General features: G+C 41.7%; 1 protein-coding gene across 2 annotated transcripts in view; it reads right to left on the reverse strand.

The window, feature by feature from the left end:
- Positions 1 to 24,492, reverse strand: part of cfap61 (cilia and flagella associated protein 61) — an 89,973-nt gene that overhangs the window by 52,303 nt on the left and 13,178 nt on the right. For both annotated transcript variants that reach the window (XM_060916168.1, XM_060916169.1), the window contains 8 exons: positions 23,738 to 23,947; positions 19,819 to 19,931; positions 17,285 to 17,324; positions 16,596 to 16,729; positions 13,592 to 13,703; positions 13,425 to 13,493; positions 11,436 to 11,642; positions 10,877 to 11,005 (listed from right to left, as the gene is read on the reverse strand). In XM_060916168.1, the coding sequence (XP_060772151.1) occupies positions 10,877 to 11,005; positions 11,436 to 11,642; positions 13,425 to 13,493; positions 13,592 to 13,703; positions 16,596 to 16,729; positions 17,285 to 17,324; positions 19,819 to 19,931; positions 23,738 to 23,947 (1,014 nt within the window). The remainder of the gene's footprint in view (positions 1 to 10,876; positions 11,006 to 11,435; positions 11,643 to 13,424; positions 13,494 to 13,591; positions 13,704 to 16,595; positions 16,730 to 17,284; positions 17,325 to 19,818; positions 19,932 to 23,737; positions 23,948 to 24,492) is intronic.

Raw genomic sequence — 24,492 nt, forward strand, 5'->3', positions numbered from 1 at the left:
AGAACAACTTTAGACATTTATTTAATTCTTCCTTGGACATTTTAGTTCTGTAATTTTCAAACATCTCTGAGCTTCTGAACCAATCTAAAAAAAAAAAAAATCAACAAATTTTAATGCTTAATGATGAAGAATGTAAACAAATCGGCGAAATGACAGGAGCAATTTGTGAAAAATGTGATAATAATTCTTGAAAAATAAAAAGATATGTTCTTGCCATCAAATACTTTCATTCCATATTTTGTTGCTTTTTTGTATTTTTCGGGGTTTTGTTTTCAAGTAGAGTTTTTATTTTGTCCTCCTTTGGTCCAGCAATACGCGCCGCCATTTTGTTTTTCTCTACTCATGATATATGAGCTGATATCCGAGTAGTACAGTAGCCAATCAAAGCACACGATTGCTCATATCCAGTGAATGTGGATAGAATAATAATAAAAAAATATCCTTTCCTGAGGCGGCACGGTGGTGTAGTGGTTAGCGCTGTCGCCTCGCAGCAAGAAGGTCCTGGGTTCGAGCCCCGTGGCCGGCGAGGGCCTTTCTGTGCGGAGTTTGCATGTTCTCCCCGTGTCCGCGTGGGTTTCCTCCGGGTGCTCCGGTTTCCCCCAAAGACATGCAGGTTAGGTTAACTGGTGACTCTAAATTGAGCGTAGGTGTGAGTGTGAATGGTTGTCTGTGTCTATGTGTCAGCCCTGTGATGACCTGGCGACTTGTCCAGGGTGAACCCCGCCTTTCACCCGTAGTCAGCTGGGATAGGATCCAGCTCGCCTGCGACCCTGTAGAACAGGATAAAGCGGCTACAGATAATGAGATGATATCCTTTCCTGACTCTTTCCAAATGTGTCTGTACCTCTACTGTTGGATTTCTAAAGATTTAAATTTAAAATCTTAAAGGTCATTCATCTTGACTTAAGCTGGATGATATGGACCTGTACGTGTCCGATAGGTACAGAGAGAAGCAGGTGCAGCAGTCTGCCCTTCGTCCTCTCATGGACATGCAGGAGCAGTGTGGGGCATAATGGCAAACCGTAACACAATCTGCTGTTGACAAGGAAAGTGAACAGGTGTTTTAAACCTGATTAATCCGTGTGTGTGTGTGTGTGTGCAGGACACAGGGCTTTACTGAACGCTAAGCCAGCAGGCGTGCTCTTATCTCGGCCGCTGCCTGGACACCACTGTTGCTGTGCTACCAAATGGAGCTTTCTAATGGAGATCGAGTGTGGTATAGCAGCGGCAGCTTGTTTGGAGCTGCTAATGCACTGTGTCATTGCACACACACACACACAAATCCATGTAGGGATATCACGCCTGGTTGTAACCTGCCACCGCGATCTTATATAACTGTACTTTGGAATGTATGCTCATGGTGGAAAAACTGCTCTCTACACACTTTTTAAAAGAATATTTTAGTCCAAAATCAACAAATGTACACAAGTATATTTATTTAGTTTCTAAAGCTTGCTTCTTTACTTTTGCAGTGGAGCTGTAAGGAAAGCTTATAGCTTCCAATCCAAGCTTAAATCCCAAAAGGTTCAGTATCTCATCATAAAATAAGTCTGGATTAAAAAATGAATGAATACGAATCTGATCAGAACATTCTCTCTGATGTACAATTCCACTTCCAAACCTTTGGCCTGAGTCTGGCGACTGCACAGTAAACACAGACTGCAAAGTTTAAACACAGTAAACTTTTTCTTGTACACTATATTAGCTTTGCAACTCCTGTGCAAAACTAAAGATACTAAACACATCCTGAGTAATGGATGTTGGGTAAAAAGTAAATAAAATTAAGCATATTTCCTTCTTTATAGCAAACTGATTCATGTGTGATTCAAGCAACCAGAACATGAAATTCAAATCAAATCTGACTTTAAAACCAGCTTAATATGCTAAATATTGTCATATATTTGTGTATGTTTTAAATGAGTTTAAACATAGTTTTATCATTAAATAATGAATAAAGGTCACTTTAAAGCGAGGTAGTTGGTGTTGGATAGCTTTACATAAACGAGCTTTAGAAGAAAAAAAATCATTTCATAATTCCAGATACTAAAGTAAGCTATAAAATATAAGCAGGGTTGTCATTTGCATACATATTTATATATTTAGATAAACAGTTAGTTATAAATAGGGTACTACATAAGCTAGTGTAACAAACAAAGGGCATTCTCAAGAGTTCATTTTGAAAGTTATATTTCAGCAACTGTTGCTTTCAGGAAACTGCAAAATGAAATGCAAATTTGGCTTTAAAGCAGGGAGGTAATTCGGGAGATCATAACACTGATAAGGAACTGTGTAGCTATTTAATGTAAATTATTTTCATACACACACACACATATATATATATATATATATATATATATATATATATATATATATATATATATATATATATACTGTATGTATAGTTCTGTGCAAAAGTCTTAGTCACATGTAAAGAAATGCTGTCGACCAAAAATGGCTTAAAAATAATGAAATGTTTCAACATTAAAAAAATATTATAAACAGTAATCAGTGAGCCACAATAAACGAAATAAAGTCAGTATTTGGTGTGAGACGACCCTTTACTTTTAAAAAAAAAAAATCTCCGTCTCTGGTCCAGTGAGGTCAGTTTTATGTGGAAATGATCTGTAGGTTTTCCTGAGCATCTTACAGAACCAGCCGCAGTTCTTCTGGACACTTTGACTGTCACACTCACTTCTTCATTTTACACCAAAACCCAGCAGCCTTCATTATGCTTTCTTTTTCATCTGAAAAGTGTCTCTTATGGAATACACTGCTCAGATACAAACTTTTTTTCTGTAACATTTAATTTTGTGCTGAAAAACAAACATTTGGACTCTAAAATATTTTTGTGCTGACTCGATAATGTAGAAATCATAAAATAGAAATCTATAACAAAGTTTGTATGAAAAAATAAAATAGGGTGCCTCAGACTTTTGCACAGGACTGTATAGATGGCAGGTCACTGTTGGGTCGGGCAGGTAAACACGCGCAGGTGGAGCAGCTGATGCAGGATGGATAAGAACGCTGCTTTACCTGTTAAACACCAGCGGTAAACATTTCCCGCTTCCATCTGTCACTGAGGCCATCTGCTCCATTAACCTGCACCGCTAAATAACCCCTGGCAAAACGGCTTCCCGAATACGGTTATAAGCAGGAATGAAACGGTATGAAAAATGTATTAGTATAATAACTGTACAACACAACGTGACAGTTTTCACAGTAACAGTTACGTTGGGACTGAGCAATAATATCTAATGAAAATCATGGTTACAGTTATCATAATACACAATACTGAAATTTGTGAAATCTGCCACTTTTATTGACCTTTAATGTTTTATCATTTTAAATCAACAGAATGAACAGGGTATTTTTATGAGCTCAGGGCAGCCTACATTCCTCCCTAACTAAAAACAAGTAAGACTCCAATCACAGGCCTCGTGCATCTCCTCTAACTGACTCCGTGATTAATACTGTGCAACATTTATAATTCTACTATCAAAGTAATGTAATATACTGTACACTGTTAGAAACAGGGGTACAGTAGGAGTCAATTTCTGTCCCTCACGGTACAGTCTACACTAATGTACCACTTAGGACTCATTATTGGATCTCAAGGTAACCATGTGTACCTTTTTAGGGCCAAAACAGTACATATATTTTCCCAAGCAGTATATAAAGGGTACAAATAAGTACCTTAGAGGATTCTGCCCCAGTGACCAGCCGTTGTACCTCTAAAGGTACAATAATGTACTTTGTTTTCTGAGAGTGTATGTTAAATATATAATTGTATTATTGTAGTTATAAACAGGGCGAGGGCAGCACGGTGGTGTAGTGGTTATCACTGTCGCCTCACAGCAAGAAGGTCCTGGGTTCGAGCCCCGTGGCCGGCGAGGGCCTTTCTGTGCGGAGTTTGCATGTTCTCCCCGTGTCCGCTTGGGTTTCCTCCGGGTGCTCCGGTTTCCCCCACAGTCCAAAGACATGCAGGTTAGGTTAACTGGTGACTCTAAATTGAGCGTAGGTGTGAATGTGAGTGTGAATGGTTGTCTGTGTCTATTGGCCCTTTTCCACTACCCTTTTTCAGCTCACTTCAGCCCGACACGGCTCGCGTTTCGACTACCAAAAACCAGCACGATTCAGCTCGCTTCAGCCCTGCTTAGCCCCTAAAACTCGCACCGTTTTGGAGTGGGGCTGAAGCGAGCCAAACCGTGTCGAGTGAGGTTGGGGGCGTGAGCAGACACTCCCCTGTGCACTGATTGGTGAGGAGGAGTGTCCTCACATGCCCACACACGCCCCGCGAGTGTGCTGGGATCTGTAAACACCGCAAACCAGGAAGAAGAAGAATTACGAATTACGAGAATTTCTGAAGCCTTATGCGCCTCGCCAGTATCTGTTGGCGTTGTCGGTGACAACAAGCCACAGCACCAAGACCAGCAACACTAACGACTCCATGTCCTCCATGTTTATTGTTTACTCTCCGGGTTGTGAGACTACCGCTTAAAAGCTCACTGATGTCACTGTTTGCGCTGCTTAACGACATCACGTAACGTCCACCCACTTTCGCTAACTCCACCCAATGTGTCCACCCACTTCCAGCCAGCACGGTTCAGCGCGGTTGTAGTCGAAATGCAACTCCAACAGCCCCGCTCAGCTCGGCTCAGCACGGCACGGCTCAGCCCGACTCAGCCGCGTTTGTAGTGGAAAAGCGGCATATGTGTCAGCCCTGTGATGACCTGGCGACTTGTCCAGGGTGAACCCCGCCTTTCGCCCGGAGTCAGCTGGGATAGGATCCAGCCCACCTGCGACCCTGTACAGGATAAGTGGTTACAGATGATGGATGGTTATAAACAGTATTTACTGCTCAGTTAATGGAATTAAATTAGGGTTTTTTTTCAAAAGAGGAAACAAAAATAATGTCAACTTTAACTGAACTGCAATTTTAATACAGCCTGGAGAATTGATCTTGATATGATACAAAACATTTCCCTACTTCATTTTCACAGTGTATCTGGTTTGGGATTTGTGTGAAAATCTCAAGAATAAAATACTCCTCAATGCTTCTTCAATAAATAAACGTATCCAACATCCAAACAGTCTGTTCATAAAAATGAATCTGTGCGGTGGATGTCTGGGAGAGCTCCTGGTTTAGATGTTCCATGTGTGAAATCTCAGCATGTTCAGGAAGCAGAGAATGGTAAGTGGTCAGTGAGGGCTGTGATTGGTCAAACAGTTAAAGCACTATTGGTTAAAAAGGGTTGATTCATTTCCTCTAACAGCAGCTCTGACAGTAGTGCTAGCTGTAACTCAAATCACAGGATTATATGAAAGCACTCATGATCATTTCTGCGGGGTGAGAACCGTAACTCCACACCACACAGTCGCTGATTATACAACCCCGATTCCAAAAAACTTGGGACAAAGTCTCATCTCATCTCATTATCTGTAGCCACTTTATCCTTCTACAGGGTCGCAGGCGAGCTGGATCCTATCCCAGCTGACTACAGGTGAAAGGCGGGGTTCACCCTGGACAAGTCGCCAGGTCATCACAGGGCTGACACATAGACACAGACAACCATTCACACTCACATTCACACCTACGCTCAATTTAGAGTCACCAGTTAACCTAACCTGCATGTCTTTGGACTGTGGGGGAAACCGGAGCACCTGGAGGAAACCCACGCGGACACGGGGAGAACATGCAAACTCCACACAGAAAGGCCCTCGCCGGCCCCAGGGCTCAAACCCGGACCTTCTTGCTGTGAGGCGACAGCGCTAACCACTACACCACTGTGCCGCCCTTGGGACAAAGTACAAATTGTAAATAAAAACGGAATGCAATAATTTACAAATCTCAAAAACTGATATTGTATTCACAATAGAACATAGACAACATATCAAATGTCGAAAGTGAGACATTTTGAAATTTCATGCCAAATATTGGCTCATTTGAAATTTGATGACAGCAACACATCTCAAAAAAGTTGGGACAGGGGCAATAAGAGGCTGGAAAAGTTAAAGGTACAAAAAAGGAACAGCTGGAGGACCAAATTGCAACTCATTAGGTCAATTGGCAATAGGTCATTAACATGACTGGGTATAAAAAGAGCATCTTGGAGTGGCAGCGGCTCTCAGAAGTAAAGATGGGAAGAGGATCACCAATCCCCCTAATTCTGCGCCGACAAATATGCCGCTTTTCCACTACCAATGCGGCTGAGTAGGGCTGAGCCGAGCTGAGTGGGGCTGTTGGAGTTGCATTTCGACTACAACCGCGCTGAACCGTGCTGGCTGGAAGTGGGTGGACACATTGGGTGGAGTTAGCGAAAGTGGGTGGACGTCACGTGATGTCGTTAGGCGGCGCAAACAGTGACATCAGTGAGCTTTTAAGCAGTAGTCTCACGACCCGGATAGTAAACAATAAACATGGAGGACATGGAGTCGTTAGTGTTGCTGGTCTTGGTGCTGTGGCTTGTTGTCACCGACAACGCCAACAGATACTGGCAAGAGCGTATAGATGAGGCGAGGCGCATAAGGCTTCATAATTCTCGTAATTCGTAATTATTCTTCTTCCGGGTTTACGGTGTTTACAGATCCCAGCGTGCTCGTGGGGCGTGTGTGGGCGTGTGAGGACACTCCTCCTCACCAATCAGTGCACAGGGGAGTGTCTCCTCATGCCCCTAGCCTCACTCAGCTTGGTTTGGCTCGCTTCAGCCCCACTCCAAAACCGTGCGAGTTTTGGGGGCTGAGCAGGGCTGAAGCGAGCCGAGTCGTGCTGTTCTTAGATAGTCGAAACGCGAGCTGTGTCGGGCTGAAGTGAGCTGAAAAAGGGTAGTGGAAAAGGGCCAATAGTGGAGCAATATCAGAAAGGAGTTCGACAGTGTAAAATTGCAAAGAGTTTGAACATATCATCATCTACAGTGCATAATATCATCAAAAGATTCAGAGAATCTGGAAGAATCTCTGTGCGTAAGGGTCAAGGCCGGAAAACCATACTGGGTGCCCGTGATCTTCGGGCCCTTAGACGGCACTGCATCACATACAGGCATGCTTCTGTATTGGAAATCACAAAATGGGCTCAGGAATATTTCCAGAGAACATTATCTGTGAACACAATTCACCGTGCCATCCACCGTTGCCAGCTAAAACTCTATAGTTCAAAGAAGAAGCCGTATCTAAACATGATCCAGAAGCGCAGACGTCTTCTCTGGGCCAAGGCTCATTTAAAATGGACTGTGGCAAAGTGGAAAACTGTTCTGTGGTCAGACGAATCAAAATTTGAAGTTCTTTATGGAAATCAGGGACGCCGTGTCATTCGGACTAAAGAGGAGAAGGACGACCCGAGTTGTTATCAGCGCTCAGTTCAGAAGCCTGCATCTCTGATGGTATGGGGTTGCATTAGTGCGTGTGGCATGGGCAGCTTACACATCTGGAAAGACACCATCAATGCTGAAAGGTATATCCAGGTTCTAGAGCAACATATGCTCCCATCCAGACGACGTCTCTTTCAGGGAAGACCTTGCATTTTCCAACATGACAATGCCAAACCACATACTGCATCAATTACAGCATCATGGCTGCGTAGAAGAAGGGTCCGGGTACTGAACTGGCCAGCCTGCAGTCCAGATCTTTCACCCATAGAAAACATTTGGCGCATCATAAAACGGAAGATAAGACAAAAAAGACCAACTAGAATCCTACATTAGACAAGAATGGGTTAACATTCCTATCCCTAAACTTGAGCAACTTGTCTCCTCAGTCCCCAGACGTTTACAGACTGTTGTAAAGAGAAAAGGGGATGTCTCACAGTGGGAAACATGGCCTTGTCCCAACTTTTTTGAGATGTGTTGTTGACATGAAATTTAAAATCACCTAATTTTTCTCTTTAAATGATACATTTTCTCAGTTTAAACATTTGATATGTCATCTGTGTTCTATTCTGAATAAATGGAATTTTGAAACTTCGACATCATTGCATTCCGTTTTTATTTACAATTTGTACTTTGTCCCAACTTTTTTGGAATTGGGGTTGTAGATTATTAGCATAAGTTTATACACATCCCCAGTGGAAACCAGCATCAGCGGAGTGGATCTTGTGTTTAATAAATCTATCTATCTATCTATCTATCTATCTATCTATCTATCTATCTATCTATCTATCTATCTATCTATTGAACACATGGCCTTTCCCATCTTAGTGATGTTTTCTGGGGAACTGTTCAAAAATATGAAACACCAGATTGCTCAACATCACCCTCTACTGACCTCGGAAAGCTGTAATTTCCCTTCCCATGTTTGTGCCCCTGCACATGTTGCCATCACACGATATCGCCTGAATCCCTGATTTTGTAGGTAGAAATTCACATTTATATATCAGAGACATTTTCACTTTTTTCACTTATAATAATTAAAGGGGAGGTTTTGAGGAAACCACGTGGTTGTAAATTTATATAAGAAATCATAAGTCAATAAGAATACGAAAGTTATAAGACTTTGCGTGCTGTAAACTAAAAAGCTTGTTTAACTAATTCCCCATGAATCACCTTTATTCGTCATACTGAGGTGCTTTGCAGATAGAACCTGAATATTACGCCTTTCAATATTTTTACATTTCACTGCATCAGGTTTTGTAAACTTCAAGGATTGAAAGAGGACTTTTTTACGCCCCGATCAAAGAAACACAGTATACCACATGAATGCATTTTAATTTGAGGAAAAAAAGATTATTTAATTGACAGGAAAAAAAAATCTTAATTTTTCAAAGTATACACCCCCAGAGTTAGAAAACGACGGCAGCAGCCACATCTACCAGCTCTCTAAAAGCTTAGCACACCTGTATTTGGAGATCTATCCCAACTCCTGTTCAAGTGAGGAAAGGTTAATTGGTTTTTGCTGATGGACAGCGTTCAAGTTATTCCAGAGATTTTTAATTGGATTTAGGTCAGGGCTTTGACAAAGTCACTCCAGAACATCCATCCTGTTCCTAGCAAGCTTTAGTAGTTTTGACCTCATGCTTGGGCTCGTTGTCCTGTTAGAATATGAATTTCCAACCCATTTTCAGATGATCTACAGAGCTCATCTGGTTCTTTCCCTGAGTCCTGCTGTACTACTTCATTTTGTTTATTATGAGCTCATCCAGCCGAGAGGTGATGAGTTTATGCAATCATGTGCTGGCCATCATCCGGCATCGTCCACATTTCACGAAAATTGCTTCTTCTCTCTCAATTCTTCACCAATTTTTACTCTTTTTGGCAGGAAGGTAGCTCTGCATGGGGTGCATATAGTTTCTACCCAAATTTGCATAATCACAGTTAGTAATGAAGATATGGAGTAATTAAGCCCTAACGAGCAGTTTCCACACAGATCGCTTCTTCTCCCTCAATTCTTCACCGGTTTTGATTCTTTCTGGCATGAAGGTAGGAGAACCTCAGGTGTGTCAAAGCACAGGCACTTACGAATGCAAGTGCAGGGGAGAATGGGTGTGACACAAACTGCAGCTGAAGCCAAATCGTGAAGGAGGAAACGGGCGGAGGTCAATCGATCAGTAAACAGGGTGATGCAGGAGAGACGAGGAAACGAGGTGGAAGAGTAACGAGAACAGTGGTCTTTATCAGTCAGGAAACCAAATGGGTCAGTACAGTCAGGTACGGGACACAGAACGATACTTCGCAAGGTGTGATTGTGACTACTGAGCTGATCTAGAGGTGATTGCAGGATAATTGGAGGCAGGTGATGTAGTTAATACTCTAGTGACGGGGGGCTGCGAATCTTGGGAAGTGTAGTCCGGAGCGGCCATGTTTGGAGGTTGCTCCAAACTCAGGTTTTCAGTGCTGTTACTGACAGGATGCATATAACTTCTACCCAGATTTGCTCAATTACAATTATTAATGAAGTTATGGACTAATTAAGCCTTAATGAGCAGTTCAACAAAAATTGCTTCTTCTCGGTCAATTCCTTGCTGCTTTGGATTCTTTCTGGTAAATAGGTCGGTATTGCTAGGGTGGATATCGCTTCTATATATAGCTTGTATATACAGTAGCTTACAACATTTATTATGCAAGGTGGCCCACTTTAGATCGTTCCTTGTGGACTAGATGGGGCTGGAGTGAGCTACATCATCTGTCTTGTTTCACTTTTCCCACACTGAATTACATTTTACTTTAACTTTAATAGGTTTTGATCTGTCTGCATTAGAAGATTCTGCCTCATGGATATATCTGGGTGCAGTCACTGTCACAGACACAGCTGTTCACAGATGTTTCTCCCAAATATATCCGTGAAGAAGAATCTTCTCGGTGGCAGAGGGTCTACATTCCTAGATCACACTTTGTCAATTCAACCTCCTTCAGTGCAGGCAGATCAAAACCTATCAGTTGTCTGGGGCTCATCTGGGATCTTCATGTGGAAGATCAGAGAAATGTATTTTTTCATGAAGTACATTGGTTTCTCTCCTTCCATCTGGAGATCTGAAATCTGGTTATCCCAGTCGTTCACATACGTTGATCGTATGAATAGTCCTATGGTGTTTCGTAGGACCGATTGAATGAAATAGTTTTCCTATTTAGCCATAACTTCAGATTTGTTATGACTGAACAAGATTGAGGAATGGATGTGTGGCTCTTCTTTCATGCACTTTGTTTTTAGCTGTTACTAGATCGATCGATCTATCCATCTTGTACTGCTATGACAAAAGAATTTCCCTTAGGGAACAATTAAGTTCTATATCCATCCATCCATCCATCCATCCATCCATCCAAATTTGAGAACCTAACCCAGACTAGATTCTGAAAAGCTCAGTTCTGTGTGTACATTGTTCCAGTCTGACCTCCATCAGGTATCACTGTTATGAAGACTATCTTGTGGCTGTACTGTAGCTGTATCTGACCTGCTCTGTGGTAATGACAGTAGAAGGTGCATTGATGCCCAAATCCTCCAGTGGGTAGATGACCTGACGTCGTGGATGCACTGGCACCATACAGTTCAGTCCTGCTGTCAGTGAGTGGGCACTGAAACTCTGCAAAAAAAAGCAAAAAGCACTCTGCTGTCAGTGAAACAGTGGCTTTGGCATAGCGAAACAGTGATGGCAGAAAATTTCATAAAATTATCTTGACAGAAGAATATGTGAAAGGATTTACACCCTGTTGAATACTGCATTACTGGGGACTGGCACGCTCTTTTCACTTTCTCCCTTTTCCCCTGTGAGTTTACTAGAATTCTATTACACCACATCAATCCTCAATCTGGCCTATGTTTGTCTGGAGTAATGAGGAGAGAAGAGTGTGAGTGAAGACCTCTGGAACTCAACATTGCATTAGAGGAGAGCAGAGCCATCAGCATGTGATTTCTGACCACTGAGAGACAGAGTGAAAAGAGAGAGAGAGAGAAAGAAAGAGAGAGGGAGATGGAGAGCAACAGATGCTTAAGGAAAACAGCACTGCACCAACCTTGTCGCTGTGGTAAGATGGATAGACGCGGTAGTACAGGCATGATTTGTGAGCGAGGCGCAGTGCTTCTTTGAGGAAGTGCTTGGCATAATGCTTGAAGATGGGGTTCAGGGCAAACTGGCACAGCCGGCCATGTTCCTCACGCTGGTGATGACTGAAGTACACAAAGTTCTCAATGTCGTAGTTGGCTCGGATATACTCGATGTCCTGAGGGAAAGAACAAAAGACAGACGGTGAATACCTTTACAGGACGCTTTGACCAAAATAAAATATAACTATCAGTTATTTCACAAAATCGAGTCATACATGAGCTGATGGGCAACGAGGCGCGTAGCACCAAGTTGTCTATAATCCCTGTACGATGAGATTGAGTGGAATAACTGTTTTATTCTCTCCACATTCACTGGATTTTGAGAAACAGGGCATTTTTTTTTTCTCAAATTCGATAGGAAGAAAACCTTTATTCGTCACATGCACACTTCAAGCACAGTGAGATTCATCCTCTGCATTTAACACGTCTGAAGCAGTGAACACACACACACACACACACACACACACACTCACACACACACACACCCAGAGCAGTGGGCAGCCACACCAGAGCGCCCGGGGAGCAGTCAGGGGTTCGGTACCTCGCTCAAGGGCACCTCAGCCCAAGACCACCCCACGTCAACCTAACTGCATGTCTTTGGACTGTGGGGGAAACCGGAGCACCCGGAGGAAACCCACGCGGACACGGGGAGAACATGCAAACTCCACACAGAAAGGCCCTCGCCGGCCACGGGGCTCGAACCCAGACCTTCTTGCTGTGAGGCGACCGTGGTAACCACTACACCACCGTGCCGCCCACATAAATAAAAACTTTATACAAAACATCTGACAAAATCATTTCCACTCAGGTGGACTTCTTAAAAACCTATCGATTTGTGAAAAATGTGATGATAATAATTCTTAAAAAAAAAAAAATGTTCTTACCATCAAATACTTTTATTCCATATTTTGTTACTTTTTTGTAGTTTTAGGGTTTTGTTTTCGAGTAGAGTTTTTATTTTGTCCTCGGTTGGTTCAGCAACACGCGCCGCCATTTTGTTTTTCTCTACTCACGGTATATGAGCTGATAGCCTAGTAGTAGAGTAACCAATCAGAGTGCGCAATTGCTCATATCCAGTGAATGTGGAGAAAATAACATCTGTTGTAAGCCTGCCTATAAGGTTCTTAACGTTAGGGTCATGATTAATAACCAATTATAATGTAACATATTGTTTCCCCATTTTCTACCCAATTTGGTCAGCAGCCAATTCCCACCCACCAGCCAGCTCTTCCCTTCCCCATCATATGACAGCTACTGAGTGGGGAGGGTGAAGGCTAACGCATGTTTCCTCTAAGACATGTAACACCAGTCAACAGAGTGTTTCCAAAGCGCTGCTCATGCTGCACCACAGCCGAGAGAAAAGCCCCATCTGCCCTCTTCTACATACAGAACCTGAGCAGCACATGGGTTACTGTTGATTGGTCACGGTCACTCTGATTGACAGCAGGAGAGAGGATGCCATCCCTCAAACCCAGAAACAAATTTTGTTCACATTCCTTGGATGGCTGTGGCAACATCAAGATTTGCAAGCTCCAGAAAGTTTTTTAGTTTGCACCACGTGGGAGCACATCTTTTTTTTTTACTGCTAAGGAATGAAGCTACAGGTAGAGTTACAGTTTTGATGTTGCCCGCACTAATTCACATACCAGACTCGATGCCTCATCGGTTAATGCTCTTTGTTAAGACTCTCTGTGTCTCTAAGACGTGCAAACATACGTGCCATGACAGACTTTTAAGAGTTAAATCCATCAACAAAATTAATGATGATTTCTGAGATGTGCAATACTGTGCTACAGAATCCCAAATAATATAATCACCAGCATTAAATTATAATCCCTATAATTGGCTCGTATTATGAACTGCCTATGAATTAGATTTTTCAGGGTGACTGTACTTACCTGCTCATTTTTAATAACCAATACACCGATTATCTGTCCTTCGACCTGTGCTACAAATGCCTGAACATCCTGTGGATGAAAATATAAAAAGCATTCATAGATACTGTGATGCATTGTACAGTGTACCTCTTTTTTCATAACGTATGCACATGTGAATGAGGACTGACCGGGTCTTGGTGGAAGAATAGCTCCAGATCCTCCATCAGGGCTTCGTGCTGAGGAACCAGTCCCTGAATTTCAGATTTATCTTCAGAAACTGGAACACGCACTTCTAGCATCCTATCAAAACAACATTTGGTAACTGTTGTCCTTTATAACTGTTGTTAATGGAATGCATCATATCCATGGACTGTACAGATAAATGAACTGAACTGTGTTCTGCCTAATGTGTCTGTAAAAGGAGATAAATGGAAATGTATAATCTACTGGTTGAAGGAAGATCCAGCAGTGTTAGTGTGTGCAGTATGTTCTGCATGTACAATGCATTAATGGTTCATGATCACTGATCTTTTGCCATGTTATACATAGATACAGTTCTGTGTAAAAGTCTGAGGCACATAAAAGTGGTGCTTGAAAGTTTGTGAACCCTTTAGAATTACTATATTTCTGCATAAATATGACCTAAAACATCATCAGATTTTCACACAAGTCCTAAAAGTAGATGAAGAGAACCCAGTTAAACAAATGAGACAAAAATATTATACTTGGTCATTTATTTATTGAGGAAAATGATCCAATATTACATATCTGTGAGTGGCAAAAGTATGTGAACCTCTAGGATTAGCAGTTAATTTGAAGGTGAAATTAGAGTCAGGCGTTTTCAATCAATGGGATGACAATCAGGTGTGAGTGGGCACCCTGTTTTATTTAAAGAACAGGGATCTATCAAAGTCTGATCTTCACAACACATGTTTGTGGAAGTGTATCATGGCACAAACAAAGGAGATTTCTGAGGACCTCAGAAAAAGCATTGTTGATGCTCATCAGGCTGGAAAAGGTTACAAAACCATCTCTAAAGAGTTTGGACTCCACCAATCCACAGTCAGACAGATTGTGTACAAATGGAGGAAATTCAAGACCATTGTTACCCTCCCCAGGAGTGGTCGACCAACACAGATCACTCCAAGAGCAAGGCGTGTAATAGTCGGTGAGGTCACAAAGGACCCCAGGGTAACTTCTAAGCAACTGAAGGCCTCTCTCACATTGGCTAATGTTAATGTTCATGAGTCCACCATCAGGAGAACACTGAACAACAATGGTGTGCATGGCAGGGTTGCAAGGAGAAAGCCACTGCTCTCTAAAAAGAACATTGCTGCTTGTCTGCAGTTTGCTAAAGATCACATGGACAAGCCTATTGGAAAAATGTTTTGTGGATGGATGAGACCAAAATAGAACTTCATCTCATCTCATTATCTGTAGCTGCTTTATCCTGTTCTACAGGGTCGCAGGCGAGCTGGATCCTATCCCAGCTGACTCCGGGCGAAAGGCGGGGTTCACCCTGGACAAGTCGCCAGGTCATCACAGGGCTGACACATAGACACAGACAACCATTCACACTCACATTCACACCTACGCTCAATTTAGAGTCACCAGTTAACCTAACCTGCATGTCTTTGGACTGTGGGGGAAACCGGAGCACCCGGAGGAAACCCACACGGACACGGGGAGAACATGCAAACTCCACACAGAAAGGCCCTCGCCGGCCACGGGGCTCGAACCCGGACCTTCTTGCTGTGAGGCGACAGCGCTAACCACTACACCACCGTGCCGCCCCCAAAATAGAACTTTTTGGTTTAAATGAGAAGCGTTATGTTTGGAGAAAGGAAAACACTGCATTCCAGCATAAGAACCTTATCCCATCTGTGAAACATGGTGGTGGTAGTATCATGGTTTGGGCCTGTTTTGCTGCATCTGGGCCAGGACGGCTTGCCATCATTGATGGAACAATGAATTCTGAATTATACCAGCAAATTCTAAAGGAAAATGTCAGGACATCTGTCCATGAACTGAATCTCAAGAGAAGGTGGGTCATGCAGCAAGACAATGACCCTAAGCACACAAGTCGTTCTACCAAAGAATGGTTAAAGAAGAATAAAGTTAATGTTTTGGAATGGCCAAGTCAAAGTCCTGACCTTAATCCAATGGAAATGTTGTGGAAGGACCTGAAGCGAGCAGTTCATGTGAGGAAACCCACCAACATCCCAGAGTTGAAGCTGTTCTGTACGGAGGAACGGGCTAAAATTCCTCCAAGCCGGTGTGCAGGACTGATCAACAGTTACTGCAAACGTTTAGTTGCAGTTATTGCTGCACAAGGGGGTCACACCAGATACTGAAAGCAAAGGTTCACATACTTTTGCCACTCACAGATATGTAATATTGGATCATTTTCCTCAATAAATAAATGACCAAGTATAATATTTTTGTTTCATTTGTTTAACTGGGTTCTCTTTATCTACTTTTAGGCCTTGTGTGAAAATCTGATGATGTTTTAGGTCATATTTATGCAGAAATATAGAAAATTCTATAGGGTTCACAAACTTTCAAGCACCACTGTATAAAGAAATGCTGTGGACCAAAAATGGCTTAAAAATAATTAAATTAAATGCTTCAATGTAAAAAAATACTATAAACAGTAATCAGTGAGCGATAATAAATGAAACAAAGTTGGCATTTGGTGTGAGACGACCGTTTACTTTTTAAAAAATATATAAAAATCTCCGTCTGAGGTCCAGTGAGTGCAGTTTTATGTGGAAATGATCTGTAGGTTTTCCTGAGCATCTTACAGAACCAGCCACAGTTCTTCTGCACACTTTGACTGTCACACTCACTTCTTCATTTTACACCAAAACCCAGCAGCCTTCATTATGTTTTCTTTTTCATCTGAAAAGTGTCTCTTATGGAATATGCTGCTCAGATACAAACTTTTTTTTCTGTAACATTTAATTTTGTGCCGGGAAAAAAAAAAAAACCCTGAACATTTGGACTCTAAAATGTTTTTGTACTGACTTGATAATGTTGAAGTCATAAAATAGAAATCTATAACAAAGTTTGCATGAAATTAAAAAAACAGAGTGCCTAAGACTTTAGCACAGGACTGTATGCGCAGTAGATAGTTTAATAGTAAAGAATTACTATCCTTAATTTATTGGAAGAGTAATTGTGGATGTTTACTTGAGAAGGCCTGAACGGTGGAGGACGTAAAGATCACGGTGTCCGCAGTTCCGTGGCATGGCTCTGACGAAGGACTGGAGTAGATGGGTATCTGGATCCAGCGTATTCACAAATATGATGCAGAAATCCCGCTCCTGATTCCCCAGATCAATCAAACATCCCATTAAACAGCTATATGTATTTATCCAGTCTTTAAAGCATATTAAACATTTTCACAGTAACTGAAGGACAATTAATCCACATTTCTGTTTTTAATATAAGCATTTACACAATAGGACATGACAAATGCAACAGTTTGTGATGCCTCTGTTAGTTCAGCCAGAGAGTGTGTGTGTGTGTGTGTGTGTGTGTTTGAGGAATTTGTGCAGCTTATTCCATCCATGACTGTGGTTCATGTATACCTTCTCACTTATCCCTGATCACGTGTCAGTGAAATGTGGAGATCGAATCTATGGGGCATTTATTTCACTGTGTGTAAACACCTGACACGACTCTCACTGACAGGCTGCATGACTCTACAGTCTGGGCTAGAAAGAAATCAGCCTCAGTATTGCTTCTTCTGTGAATTTTCTGATGAATATTGGTGGGACTGTTGCACTTTGTTCTACAAAACCCCCAAAATAGTCTTGGCTGATCATCTTTTACATTATGTAGGAACACATTTTACTGCTTGGGAAGCGTGTACTCACCGGGAAAAGTTGAAAAACATAAGGCAAGCAATCCACAGCCCTGTGAGGGAATGAATAATATAAAACCATGAGGGGAAAAAAAAGAGTGGAAAGTCATATTGCACAGCGTCTCTTTGTTGAGAGCAGAGTGAAAATTTGCCATGTTGGACGCTAACTACGGCGTCTGTGGCCAGCTAATCTGTGTGTCCAAACCTTCTCCTCTCGCCTCGCTGTCACTTTAAGCATTCGGCTCATTAATTACATGCTCACTCTCAGCGGGGAGCAAGCGGACTCCATATTCTGCAACAGCTGGGGAGTAAAGCGGCAAAAAGCTGTGCCCAGCAGGAGCCAACGAGCAATCAGACACCCCCCGTTTACACCACAACAGATCTTAAGCAAAAGCCACTGGAGCAGAGCCAAAGGGAGGAAAGTTTCCATCCACATCATCGCCAGGGGAAATACTCACTACACCTTATGCTCGGTTCAGGCCACGGTGACCTACTTTATTTTGTAGTCATACTAAAATTATTCTATTTTCCTTACATTCAGTTTTATGTGCTTGGGTTGGTTATTCTGGGGATGATGTTCAGGTGATCTTGACCCTCATGGAATAAAGGTGTTCAAAAGACTGTTACTTGTAAATCTGAACCAAAACTCTAATCTCAGTGGCTGCTTCATTCCTTCACTTTTCATTACTATTGTTGATACTGCTAATAAAATAGATTAAAATACACTATAGGGGCATAAAGTAAAGATGAAAACACAAGACATGCTTATGGATGTTAAAATAACAATTAATGGCAAACTGGTTTCCATAAGAGCACATCACAAAGTCTTTAATTCCTCTTATACCACAGCAATTCGCCAACATTTAACATTTTTTATTCATTACAGAAGAACACATCCTACTTTTTCTCCTTTTGTCGGTATATTTAATGCTTTGGAAGATCAAAGGAAGAAGTTAGGTCCTGTTATCACTTATCACAGCAATAAGCAGCATCTCTTGCCTCCCACCTACCCGCAAAATCAGATGAAATAATAAGAAACGAGAAGGTCACTCAAAAAACACAGACCTCCACCGTAGGCAATAGTCGACACTTCTATGACATGCAAATCTGCAACTGCACCAACTTTATATATCTGGATATATTTCCAAAACCATTTGTATTATGTCTCAACATGCGCATCTCAGAGGATTATTGGTAGATGTGAATATGGAAGATATGGCGCCCTCGTATTTCTACATTGGTTATGTTTTGTTCTGATTGAACTTTACTCCCATCTACTGGATTTTAAGATGCATGGCATTATTGAACACAGACTTCCGCCAAGGCCAAATCCCCGGATCTCTTAACGTTTGCAAAAGTGAAATTAAATTCGTGGATCAACCCCGTGACCCAGATCCACTCCAAAATTTATTGTGTTCTTCTCTGGCTCATGCTACACCCTTCCACCAACATTCATGGAAATTGAGTCAGTAGATTCTTCACAAGTTTGTCAAACAATCCAACAGACAAACACACCGCACCAAAAACATAACCTCCTAATGCAGCTTGTCATGTTAACCAGAAATGGCAAAGTAAAAATATGTCATTTCTAACGTTGGACACTTCACAGTTTTACCTTTGACTGTTTCAGAGCACCGACACTGGAGACTCCTTCTAAAAATGCTAAATAAACATATTCTCAGAGAAAACTTCACCATCTCAACAATTACTTGTTTTTTTCTTTTTAATCCACTTGTTATTAGGTTTAAAGTATGTGGACAACCTGCTATACATGTCCATGTGAATTTGTCGCTACTATAGAAACAACAATATACAGCATTTAAACCAGCGCGTTCCAGTCAGAGCTGTGCCAAAACCTTCTGACCAATCAGAATCACAAATTAAACAGTGCGGTCATATAAAATAATTCTTAATTGCATTGTTAATATTTCAGACATCTAAAACCTGGTCATGCCTTTGCCAACCCTGTAATCACCTGCTGAAATTATTCTTAAAGATCTCCTTCAGAAGAAGGTGACGTCATGTTAGGAATCTTCACGATCAAACACAAAGCAACAGCTCCAGCCAGTGATGATGAAAAGCATGGAGAGCGTAACGTCTCGAAAAAGTGAAGCAACCACAGGTCTCGTGCCCCTACAGTACGTGTAGCACGGCCCAGCCCCATGTGCTTCAGTGGCAAAATAGTCTGTTTTCATGTCACGTTTCTCCTCTAAAGTGTCTTTCCAACTACAGTGTCTAATTCCTTTTGCTGATCTCCGAACATTTTTTTATATTCCCTCAAAAATTAGTTTTTAAAATGTTATTCTACTATATCGTAAGAAGGCACGGATACACTTGGGAATGAAGTGATTGGCACCCTTGGCGACGTACAGGACCTTGGTACTGGGAGAAGGGGGCGGGCCTACGAAATGAGTAGGTGTACATGACTTTGACTCTCGTCTCTACTGTACAGACTCTTGCTCCAAACAGTTAAAGTTAGTTAATAACAGATTTAGCTTAGCAAAGTTTAATTTGGTAGAGTGATAAGTAATATGCAGTTGAACTTACCTCGTTTCAAACTTCTTATCAATTTGTATTTGGATCAAGAAAGTATTATCTTCTGCTTCGGAGGCCACACTGTCTCCTGAGCTCTCTGTTGTAGGAGCTTTAATGGGCTCTTCCTGATTGAAAAGCACACAAAATGGCAGTAATTTAAAATAAAAGCGTCAGTGACAGTTGTATGGCTGTATAGGAGCTGCTGCTGTCGCTGTCACATATCCTGATGTTTCTTCTGACACATGAAGGAATGAATGTGCACGGTCTGAACACAGACCTCTTGGGTGCCCCTGCATCATTTAGGGTTTAAGGGTCCTGCTCAAGGACCAGCTGTAGATTGGCTTTCCAGTAGCACTGGTATGTGTTCAGTGTATTTCTTTCATCTAACTCCGCAAGTCCTGGGACACAAACCAACAAACGTCTGGTCACAGGCCAAAGTTATAAGCAGGGCTTTGAACCAGAATTTTTTTCCTATTGGTTCGTTCCGAACAGAAACGGAATTTTAACGTTTCCGGTTTTGGGTTCCACCATTAAATAGACGTTCCCGAACCGGTTAGAACAAAAAAATTTCGTTCCCGGAACGGTTAATTACGTTCCCTGTCAGCTGTTTAACAAATGGCTATAAAATTATGTCTCTGTCTCATCCAGCTTAAGCCAAATGTAGGCTAATTCTATTACAACCTTCATTAAATAAGACAAGAAATAATTCAAAACAATTATTATTTCAAATGTTGGCGATTTGGATTCTCAGTATGTCTTCCCATCTACACAAACAGAAAAAGTGCCAAAAATGAAAGATAATTCGTTTAGTGTGTTACCAAAGGCTAGTCAGGCCCTATAGAGGGCTACCGCATGACGTCACCGCGCCGCGAGATTTTGTTAGGCGCCATATTGGAAGACCAAGTACACATCTATGCAAGTACATACATACATAAAACAAACTACACCTGAAATGTAGCCAGGGCCGGTTCTGCCCTAATCTGGACCCGGGTGCAACATCGCGCAACCCCCCCCCCCCCCCCCCCCCAAAAAAAAAAAAAACACCAGTCTAAATCAGGACAACCATCACATAACTATAACTATAAACATTTTATATCAACTATTTTAACTAAATGGGCTATAATAAATAAGCCTGCAGGCAGCCACGGCGGGCTGCCTCAGAAAAGTAACCATTTGTCCTACCTTAAAACTCGTTTTGCATTTTCTGCCTCCTTTTTTGTATTTTCGACCCTCCGTTTATTTTCTTTCCTTTTCTGAAAACCCGATTTGTGTCCAGACATTTTGTTCTGCTACCAACGAACTAACTCGTCAGGTCTCGTCTCTCGAGCCCGCGATGATTCCCGTGGGAGGGGCAACAACTGATACATTTTTACAAACAGCCAATAGGGAGGTTGCAACGTTCAGGCTCTTCTTTGCTCAGACACTCAGTAATGGAGACGTGATAGTAGTCCACCCTCCCGCGCTCTCCATTCAGTCAGCGAACGTCACACAGGAAGTGAACCCCAGCGGGTCATAGAAACTTGCGCAGGAGAAGAATGGCTTTTTTATTTGTAGGCTATGGAAACTTTGAGGAACGAAATAAAAACCGGTATTAACCGGTTACCATTATATTTAATAAGCGTTTCTGTTCCGGAACATAAAAAATAATAAAGTTTCTGGTTTCGTTTCTGTTCCATGTGAAATAGAAAAAGTTCCCGGTTTTCGTTTTCGTTCCTTGAACCGGTTCAAAGCCCTGGTTATAAGACAGTTGAGTAGCAGATTATCCTGGATTTTATAGTACAGGTCAGGGGTGAATTTTGTCCCCAGTGAAAATAAACACGTGAAAGAACACTGTGAATTTAATGTTGAATTTGTGAGGAAGTTTTGCTTTCAGATCTGCGAGTTTTTCAATCAGTAACTAGAAATAATTTCAGAAGCAAGTAGTGCAATTATGATGGTTTCTGCTTACTGATAATTGCACTAAACCATGGGCTTTTGTGGTCAAATTCTGTTTTTATTTCTGCTTCCTGCTCTTTTTCTTGTGGCAGCTGTAGTTGTTACTAAGGTGTTATTCAATAAGCCTCGGTCACAACCGGCCGTACGTGCTCCTACGGTCAGTCTACGTGCAAAAAACGCAAGAAACGCACGGAGGGCGCACATGAAACGCACGGAGGGCGCGCGTGACGTGCTGATTTTCGAGCCGTAGACCGGCTGCAGAGGTTCTTTGTCATGTCAAACAAACTCTACGGGCGCTTACGATTTTTTTCAGGTTGCAAGACAAACTTACCGGCAACGTGCGTCTTTCTCCACGAACAAAAAAAACGCAGCGATTTGGGAAACGCCAAAAATCACACGGCCAAAAAATCGTACGTCCGGTTGTGACCTAGGCTATAGTGTGCCATCCTGGGAAAACCCTTCTTCACATGGTGACATTTTGATATCTATACTTCTGAAAACTCGACGCTTTCCTGAACTGAATTATGTTTCTCTTTTTACATGACAGGACATTACAGGCATTTAGCAGACACTTTTATCCAGAACAACGTACAACACACCCAGAGGAGCCTGGGGAGCAGGTGGGGGTTAGGGGCCCTGCTCCAGGGCACTTCAGCCATTCCTGCTGGTCCAGGGAATCAAACTGGTGACCTTTTGGTCCCAAACTTATTTAAAGCCTGGCGTTCACTGTGTCAGAATTTACTCATTATTATTGTGAAACATTTTATGGTTTCTGAAAATTGAGGTGTTGAAATATGTTCTAGATAGACACAGTAACTCCAGTTTTGCCCCAAACTTTCTTGATTTTTTTTTTTGGATCCATAGCTCTGTCCCTGGGGTGGATTCATAAATGGTTCCTCACAGACCTATCGTATTGGCCTGATTGTAAATAGGTTTTAAAGATGGTATCTGCAGTGGTGAAGAAGATAACATAGATAGATTTTTTTAGTGATCCAATCAAGTTGGACAAGCACAGATCAGACCAGGATGGACTTAAAATGGACCCGTAATGTCTTTTATTAAGCTGATCAAAGTGAAGCCAAGTTTGTGTGTTAGTTGTGAACACTAACTGACATCCTTGGAAATATTTGGTCAGTTAAAGCAAAAGAATGGAAAATGTGCTTTGAAAAAAGATTCTTTAATATTTTCAGAAACACTAAACTGTCACTATCAAGAGAGTTTACTGTTTAGTTAAGGTTGTACAGTAAGGAGCGGAAGGTTGTGAGTTCAAATCCCATGACTGCTCAAGAGCCACAGTTGAGCTGCTGAGCAATTGGTTACCCATTCTGACCAACAGGGAATGGGTTCCGTTCTGGTTCACGCAAAAAAATTTGAACCAGTTGGAGCATTTTGACCAAAAATAAATTGGTTCGGAATCTGAAAAGTTGGTTCCCGGCTGGACCCAAAATATAGCTGGTTTTTCCAGTGTCAACCATGATGACATCAGTGGGCGTGTCATTAGTTTGGAGAGGAAGCAGAGTGCAGTGGAGTAAAAATAAATATTTGCAATAACAGAACAAAAGCTTGGAGAGAATCAATGTGCTCTGCCATCTTGTGCCTACTGTTTAATCCCGTTGTGAATTGTGCAACGCCCTCCGTTCATGACGCATCCTTGATTACAATGGTTCTGCTCAAAAGTGGCTAAAACATGGGCCGGTTCGCTAGCTAACATCAAAGAATCCCGAATGGAACCAGTTCAAGAACCCATTCCCTGTTGGCCAAAAAAGGGGGATATTTGGACTGGATTCTGCATTAGCTATAACTTGCTGTGGATAAAATATAAATGTAAACCTCAGTCATGGACACGCCTGTGAAATGTGTGCTAATCTGCATTAGGGTTCTGTAAGATTGTTAGTGAAGAATTATAGTGAAAAATGTGATTTAATAGTGAAGTTCTGGCTCGGTTCTGAGCTCTGAATAACACCAATAACAATCTAAGTTGAACTGTGTGACTCACCTCCACGACCTCAGACTCTGCGTCGGGTTGCTGAGGATCAGTGATGGCGTCTGTGGACTCAGCCTGCTGTGAGTCGTCCAAATCCTCACTTCGCTTCTCTGCTTTCCTCTTTCTCAGTCCGTCGAAAGGCCCGAGCTCGTATTCTTCATTCAGCTTCAGCAGGTCAACGTCTCCAGAGACAATGATGAAGCCAATGGCAAAACTGTCATTCTGAACACACACAGACAAGAAAGTGTACTTTTCTCTTTCTTTCTTTCTTTCTTTCTTTCTTTCTTTCTTTCTTTCTTTCTTTCTTTCTTTCTTTCTTTCTAACACTTTATTCTGCCTAATTTTCCTCATTCTGCCTCATGAGCTTTATACTTCTTTCCTTCCTTTATTTAGATATTTGTTTGTTTGTGACATTAACTGTTGACCAACTCATGGTAATTTTCCCTTTTTCTTTCTTTTTAATTATTTCTCTTTTTTCTTAACATAAAAACATACATTTGTTGTAAAAAAAAAAAAAAGTAAATAAAACTTTAATAGGGACAAACAATTACATTCCTCCGTCAAACGTTAGGCTTATTTTGAATTTTACTTTTTATTTTTTTACTTTTAATGATGATCGTCTCATAAAAAGAGGAACTGTACGGTCTGTGCATTTGGAAGGGGAATAAAAAATCTATTAAATAAAATCTTTGAAAAGCCTTGGTGTGGAAAAACAACAAAAAAGCCCTGTGAATCATTTATGACATTCTCTGGAGTGTCACTTCCAT

The sequence above is a fragment of the Neoarius graeffei genome, chromosome 3 (genome assembly GCF_027579695.1).
Source record: "Neoarius graeffei isolate fNeoGra1 chromosome 3, fNeoGra1.pri, whole genome shotgun sequence".
Taxonomy (NCBI): domain Eukaryota; kingdom Metazoa; phylum Chordata; class Actinopteri; order Siluriformes; family Ariidae; genus Neoarius; species Neoarius graeffei.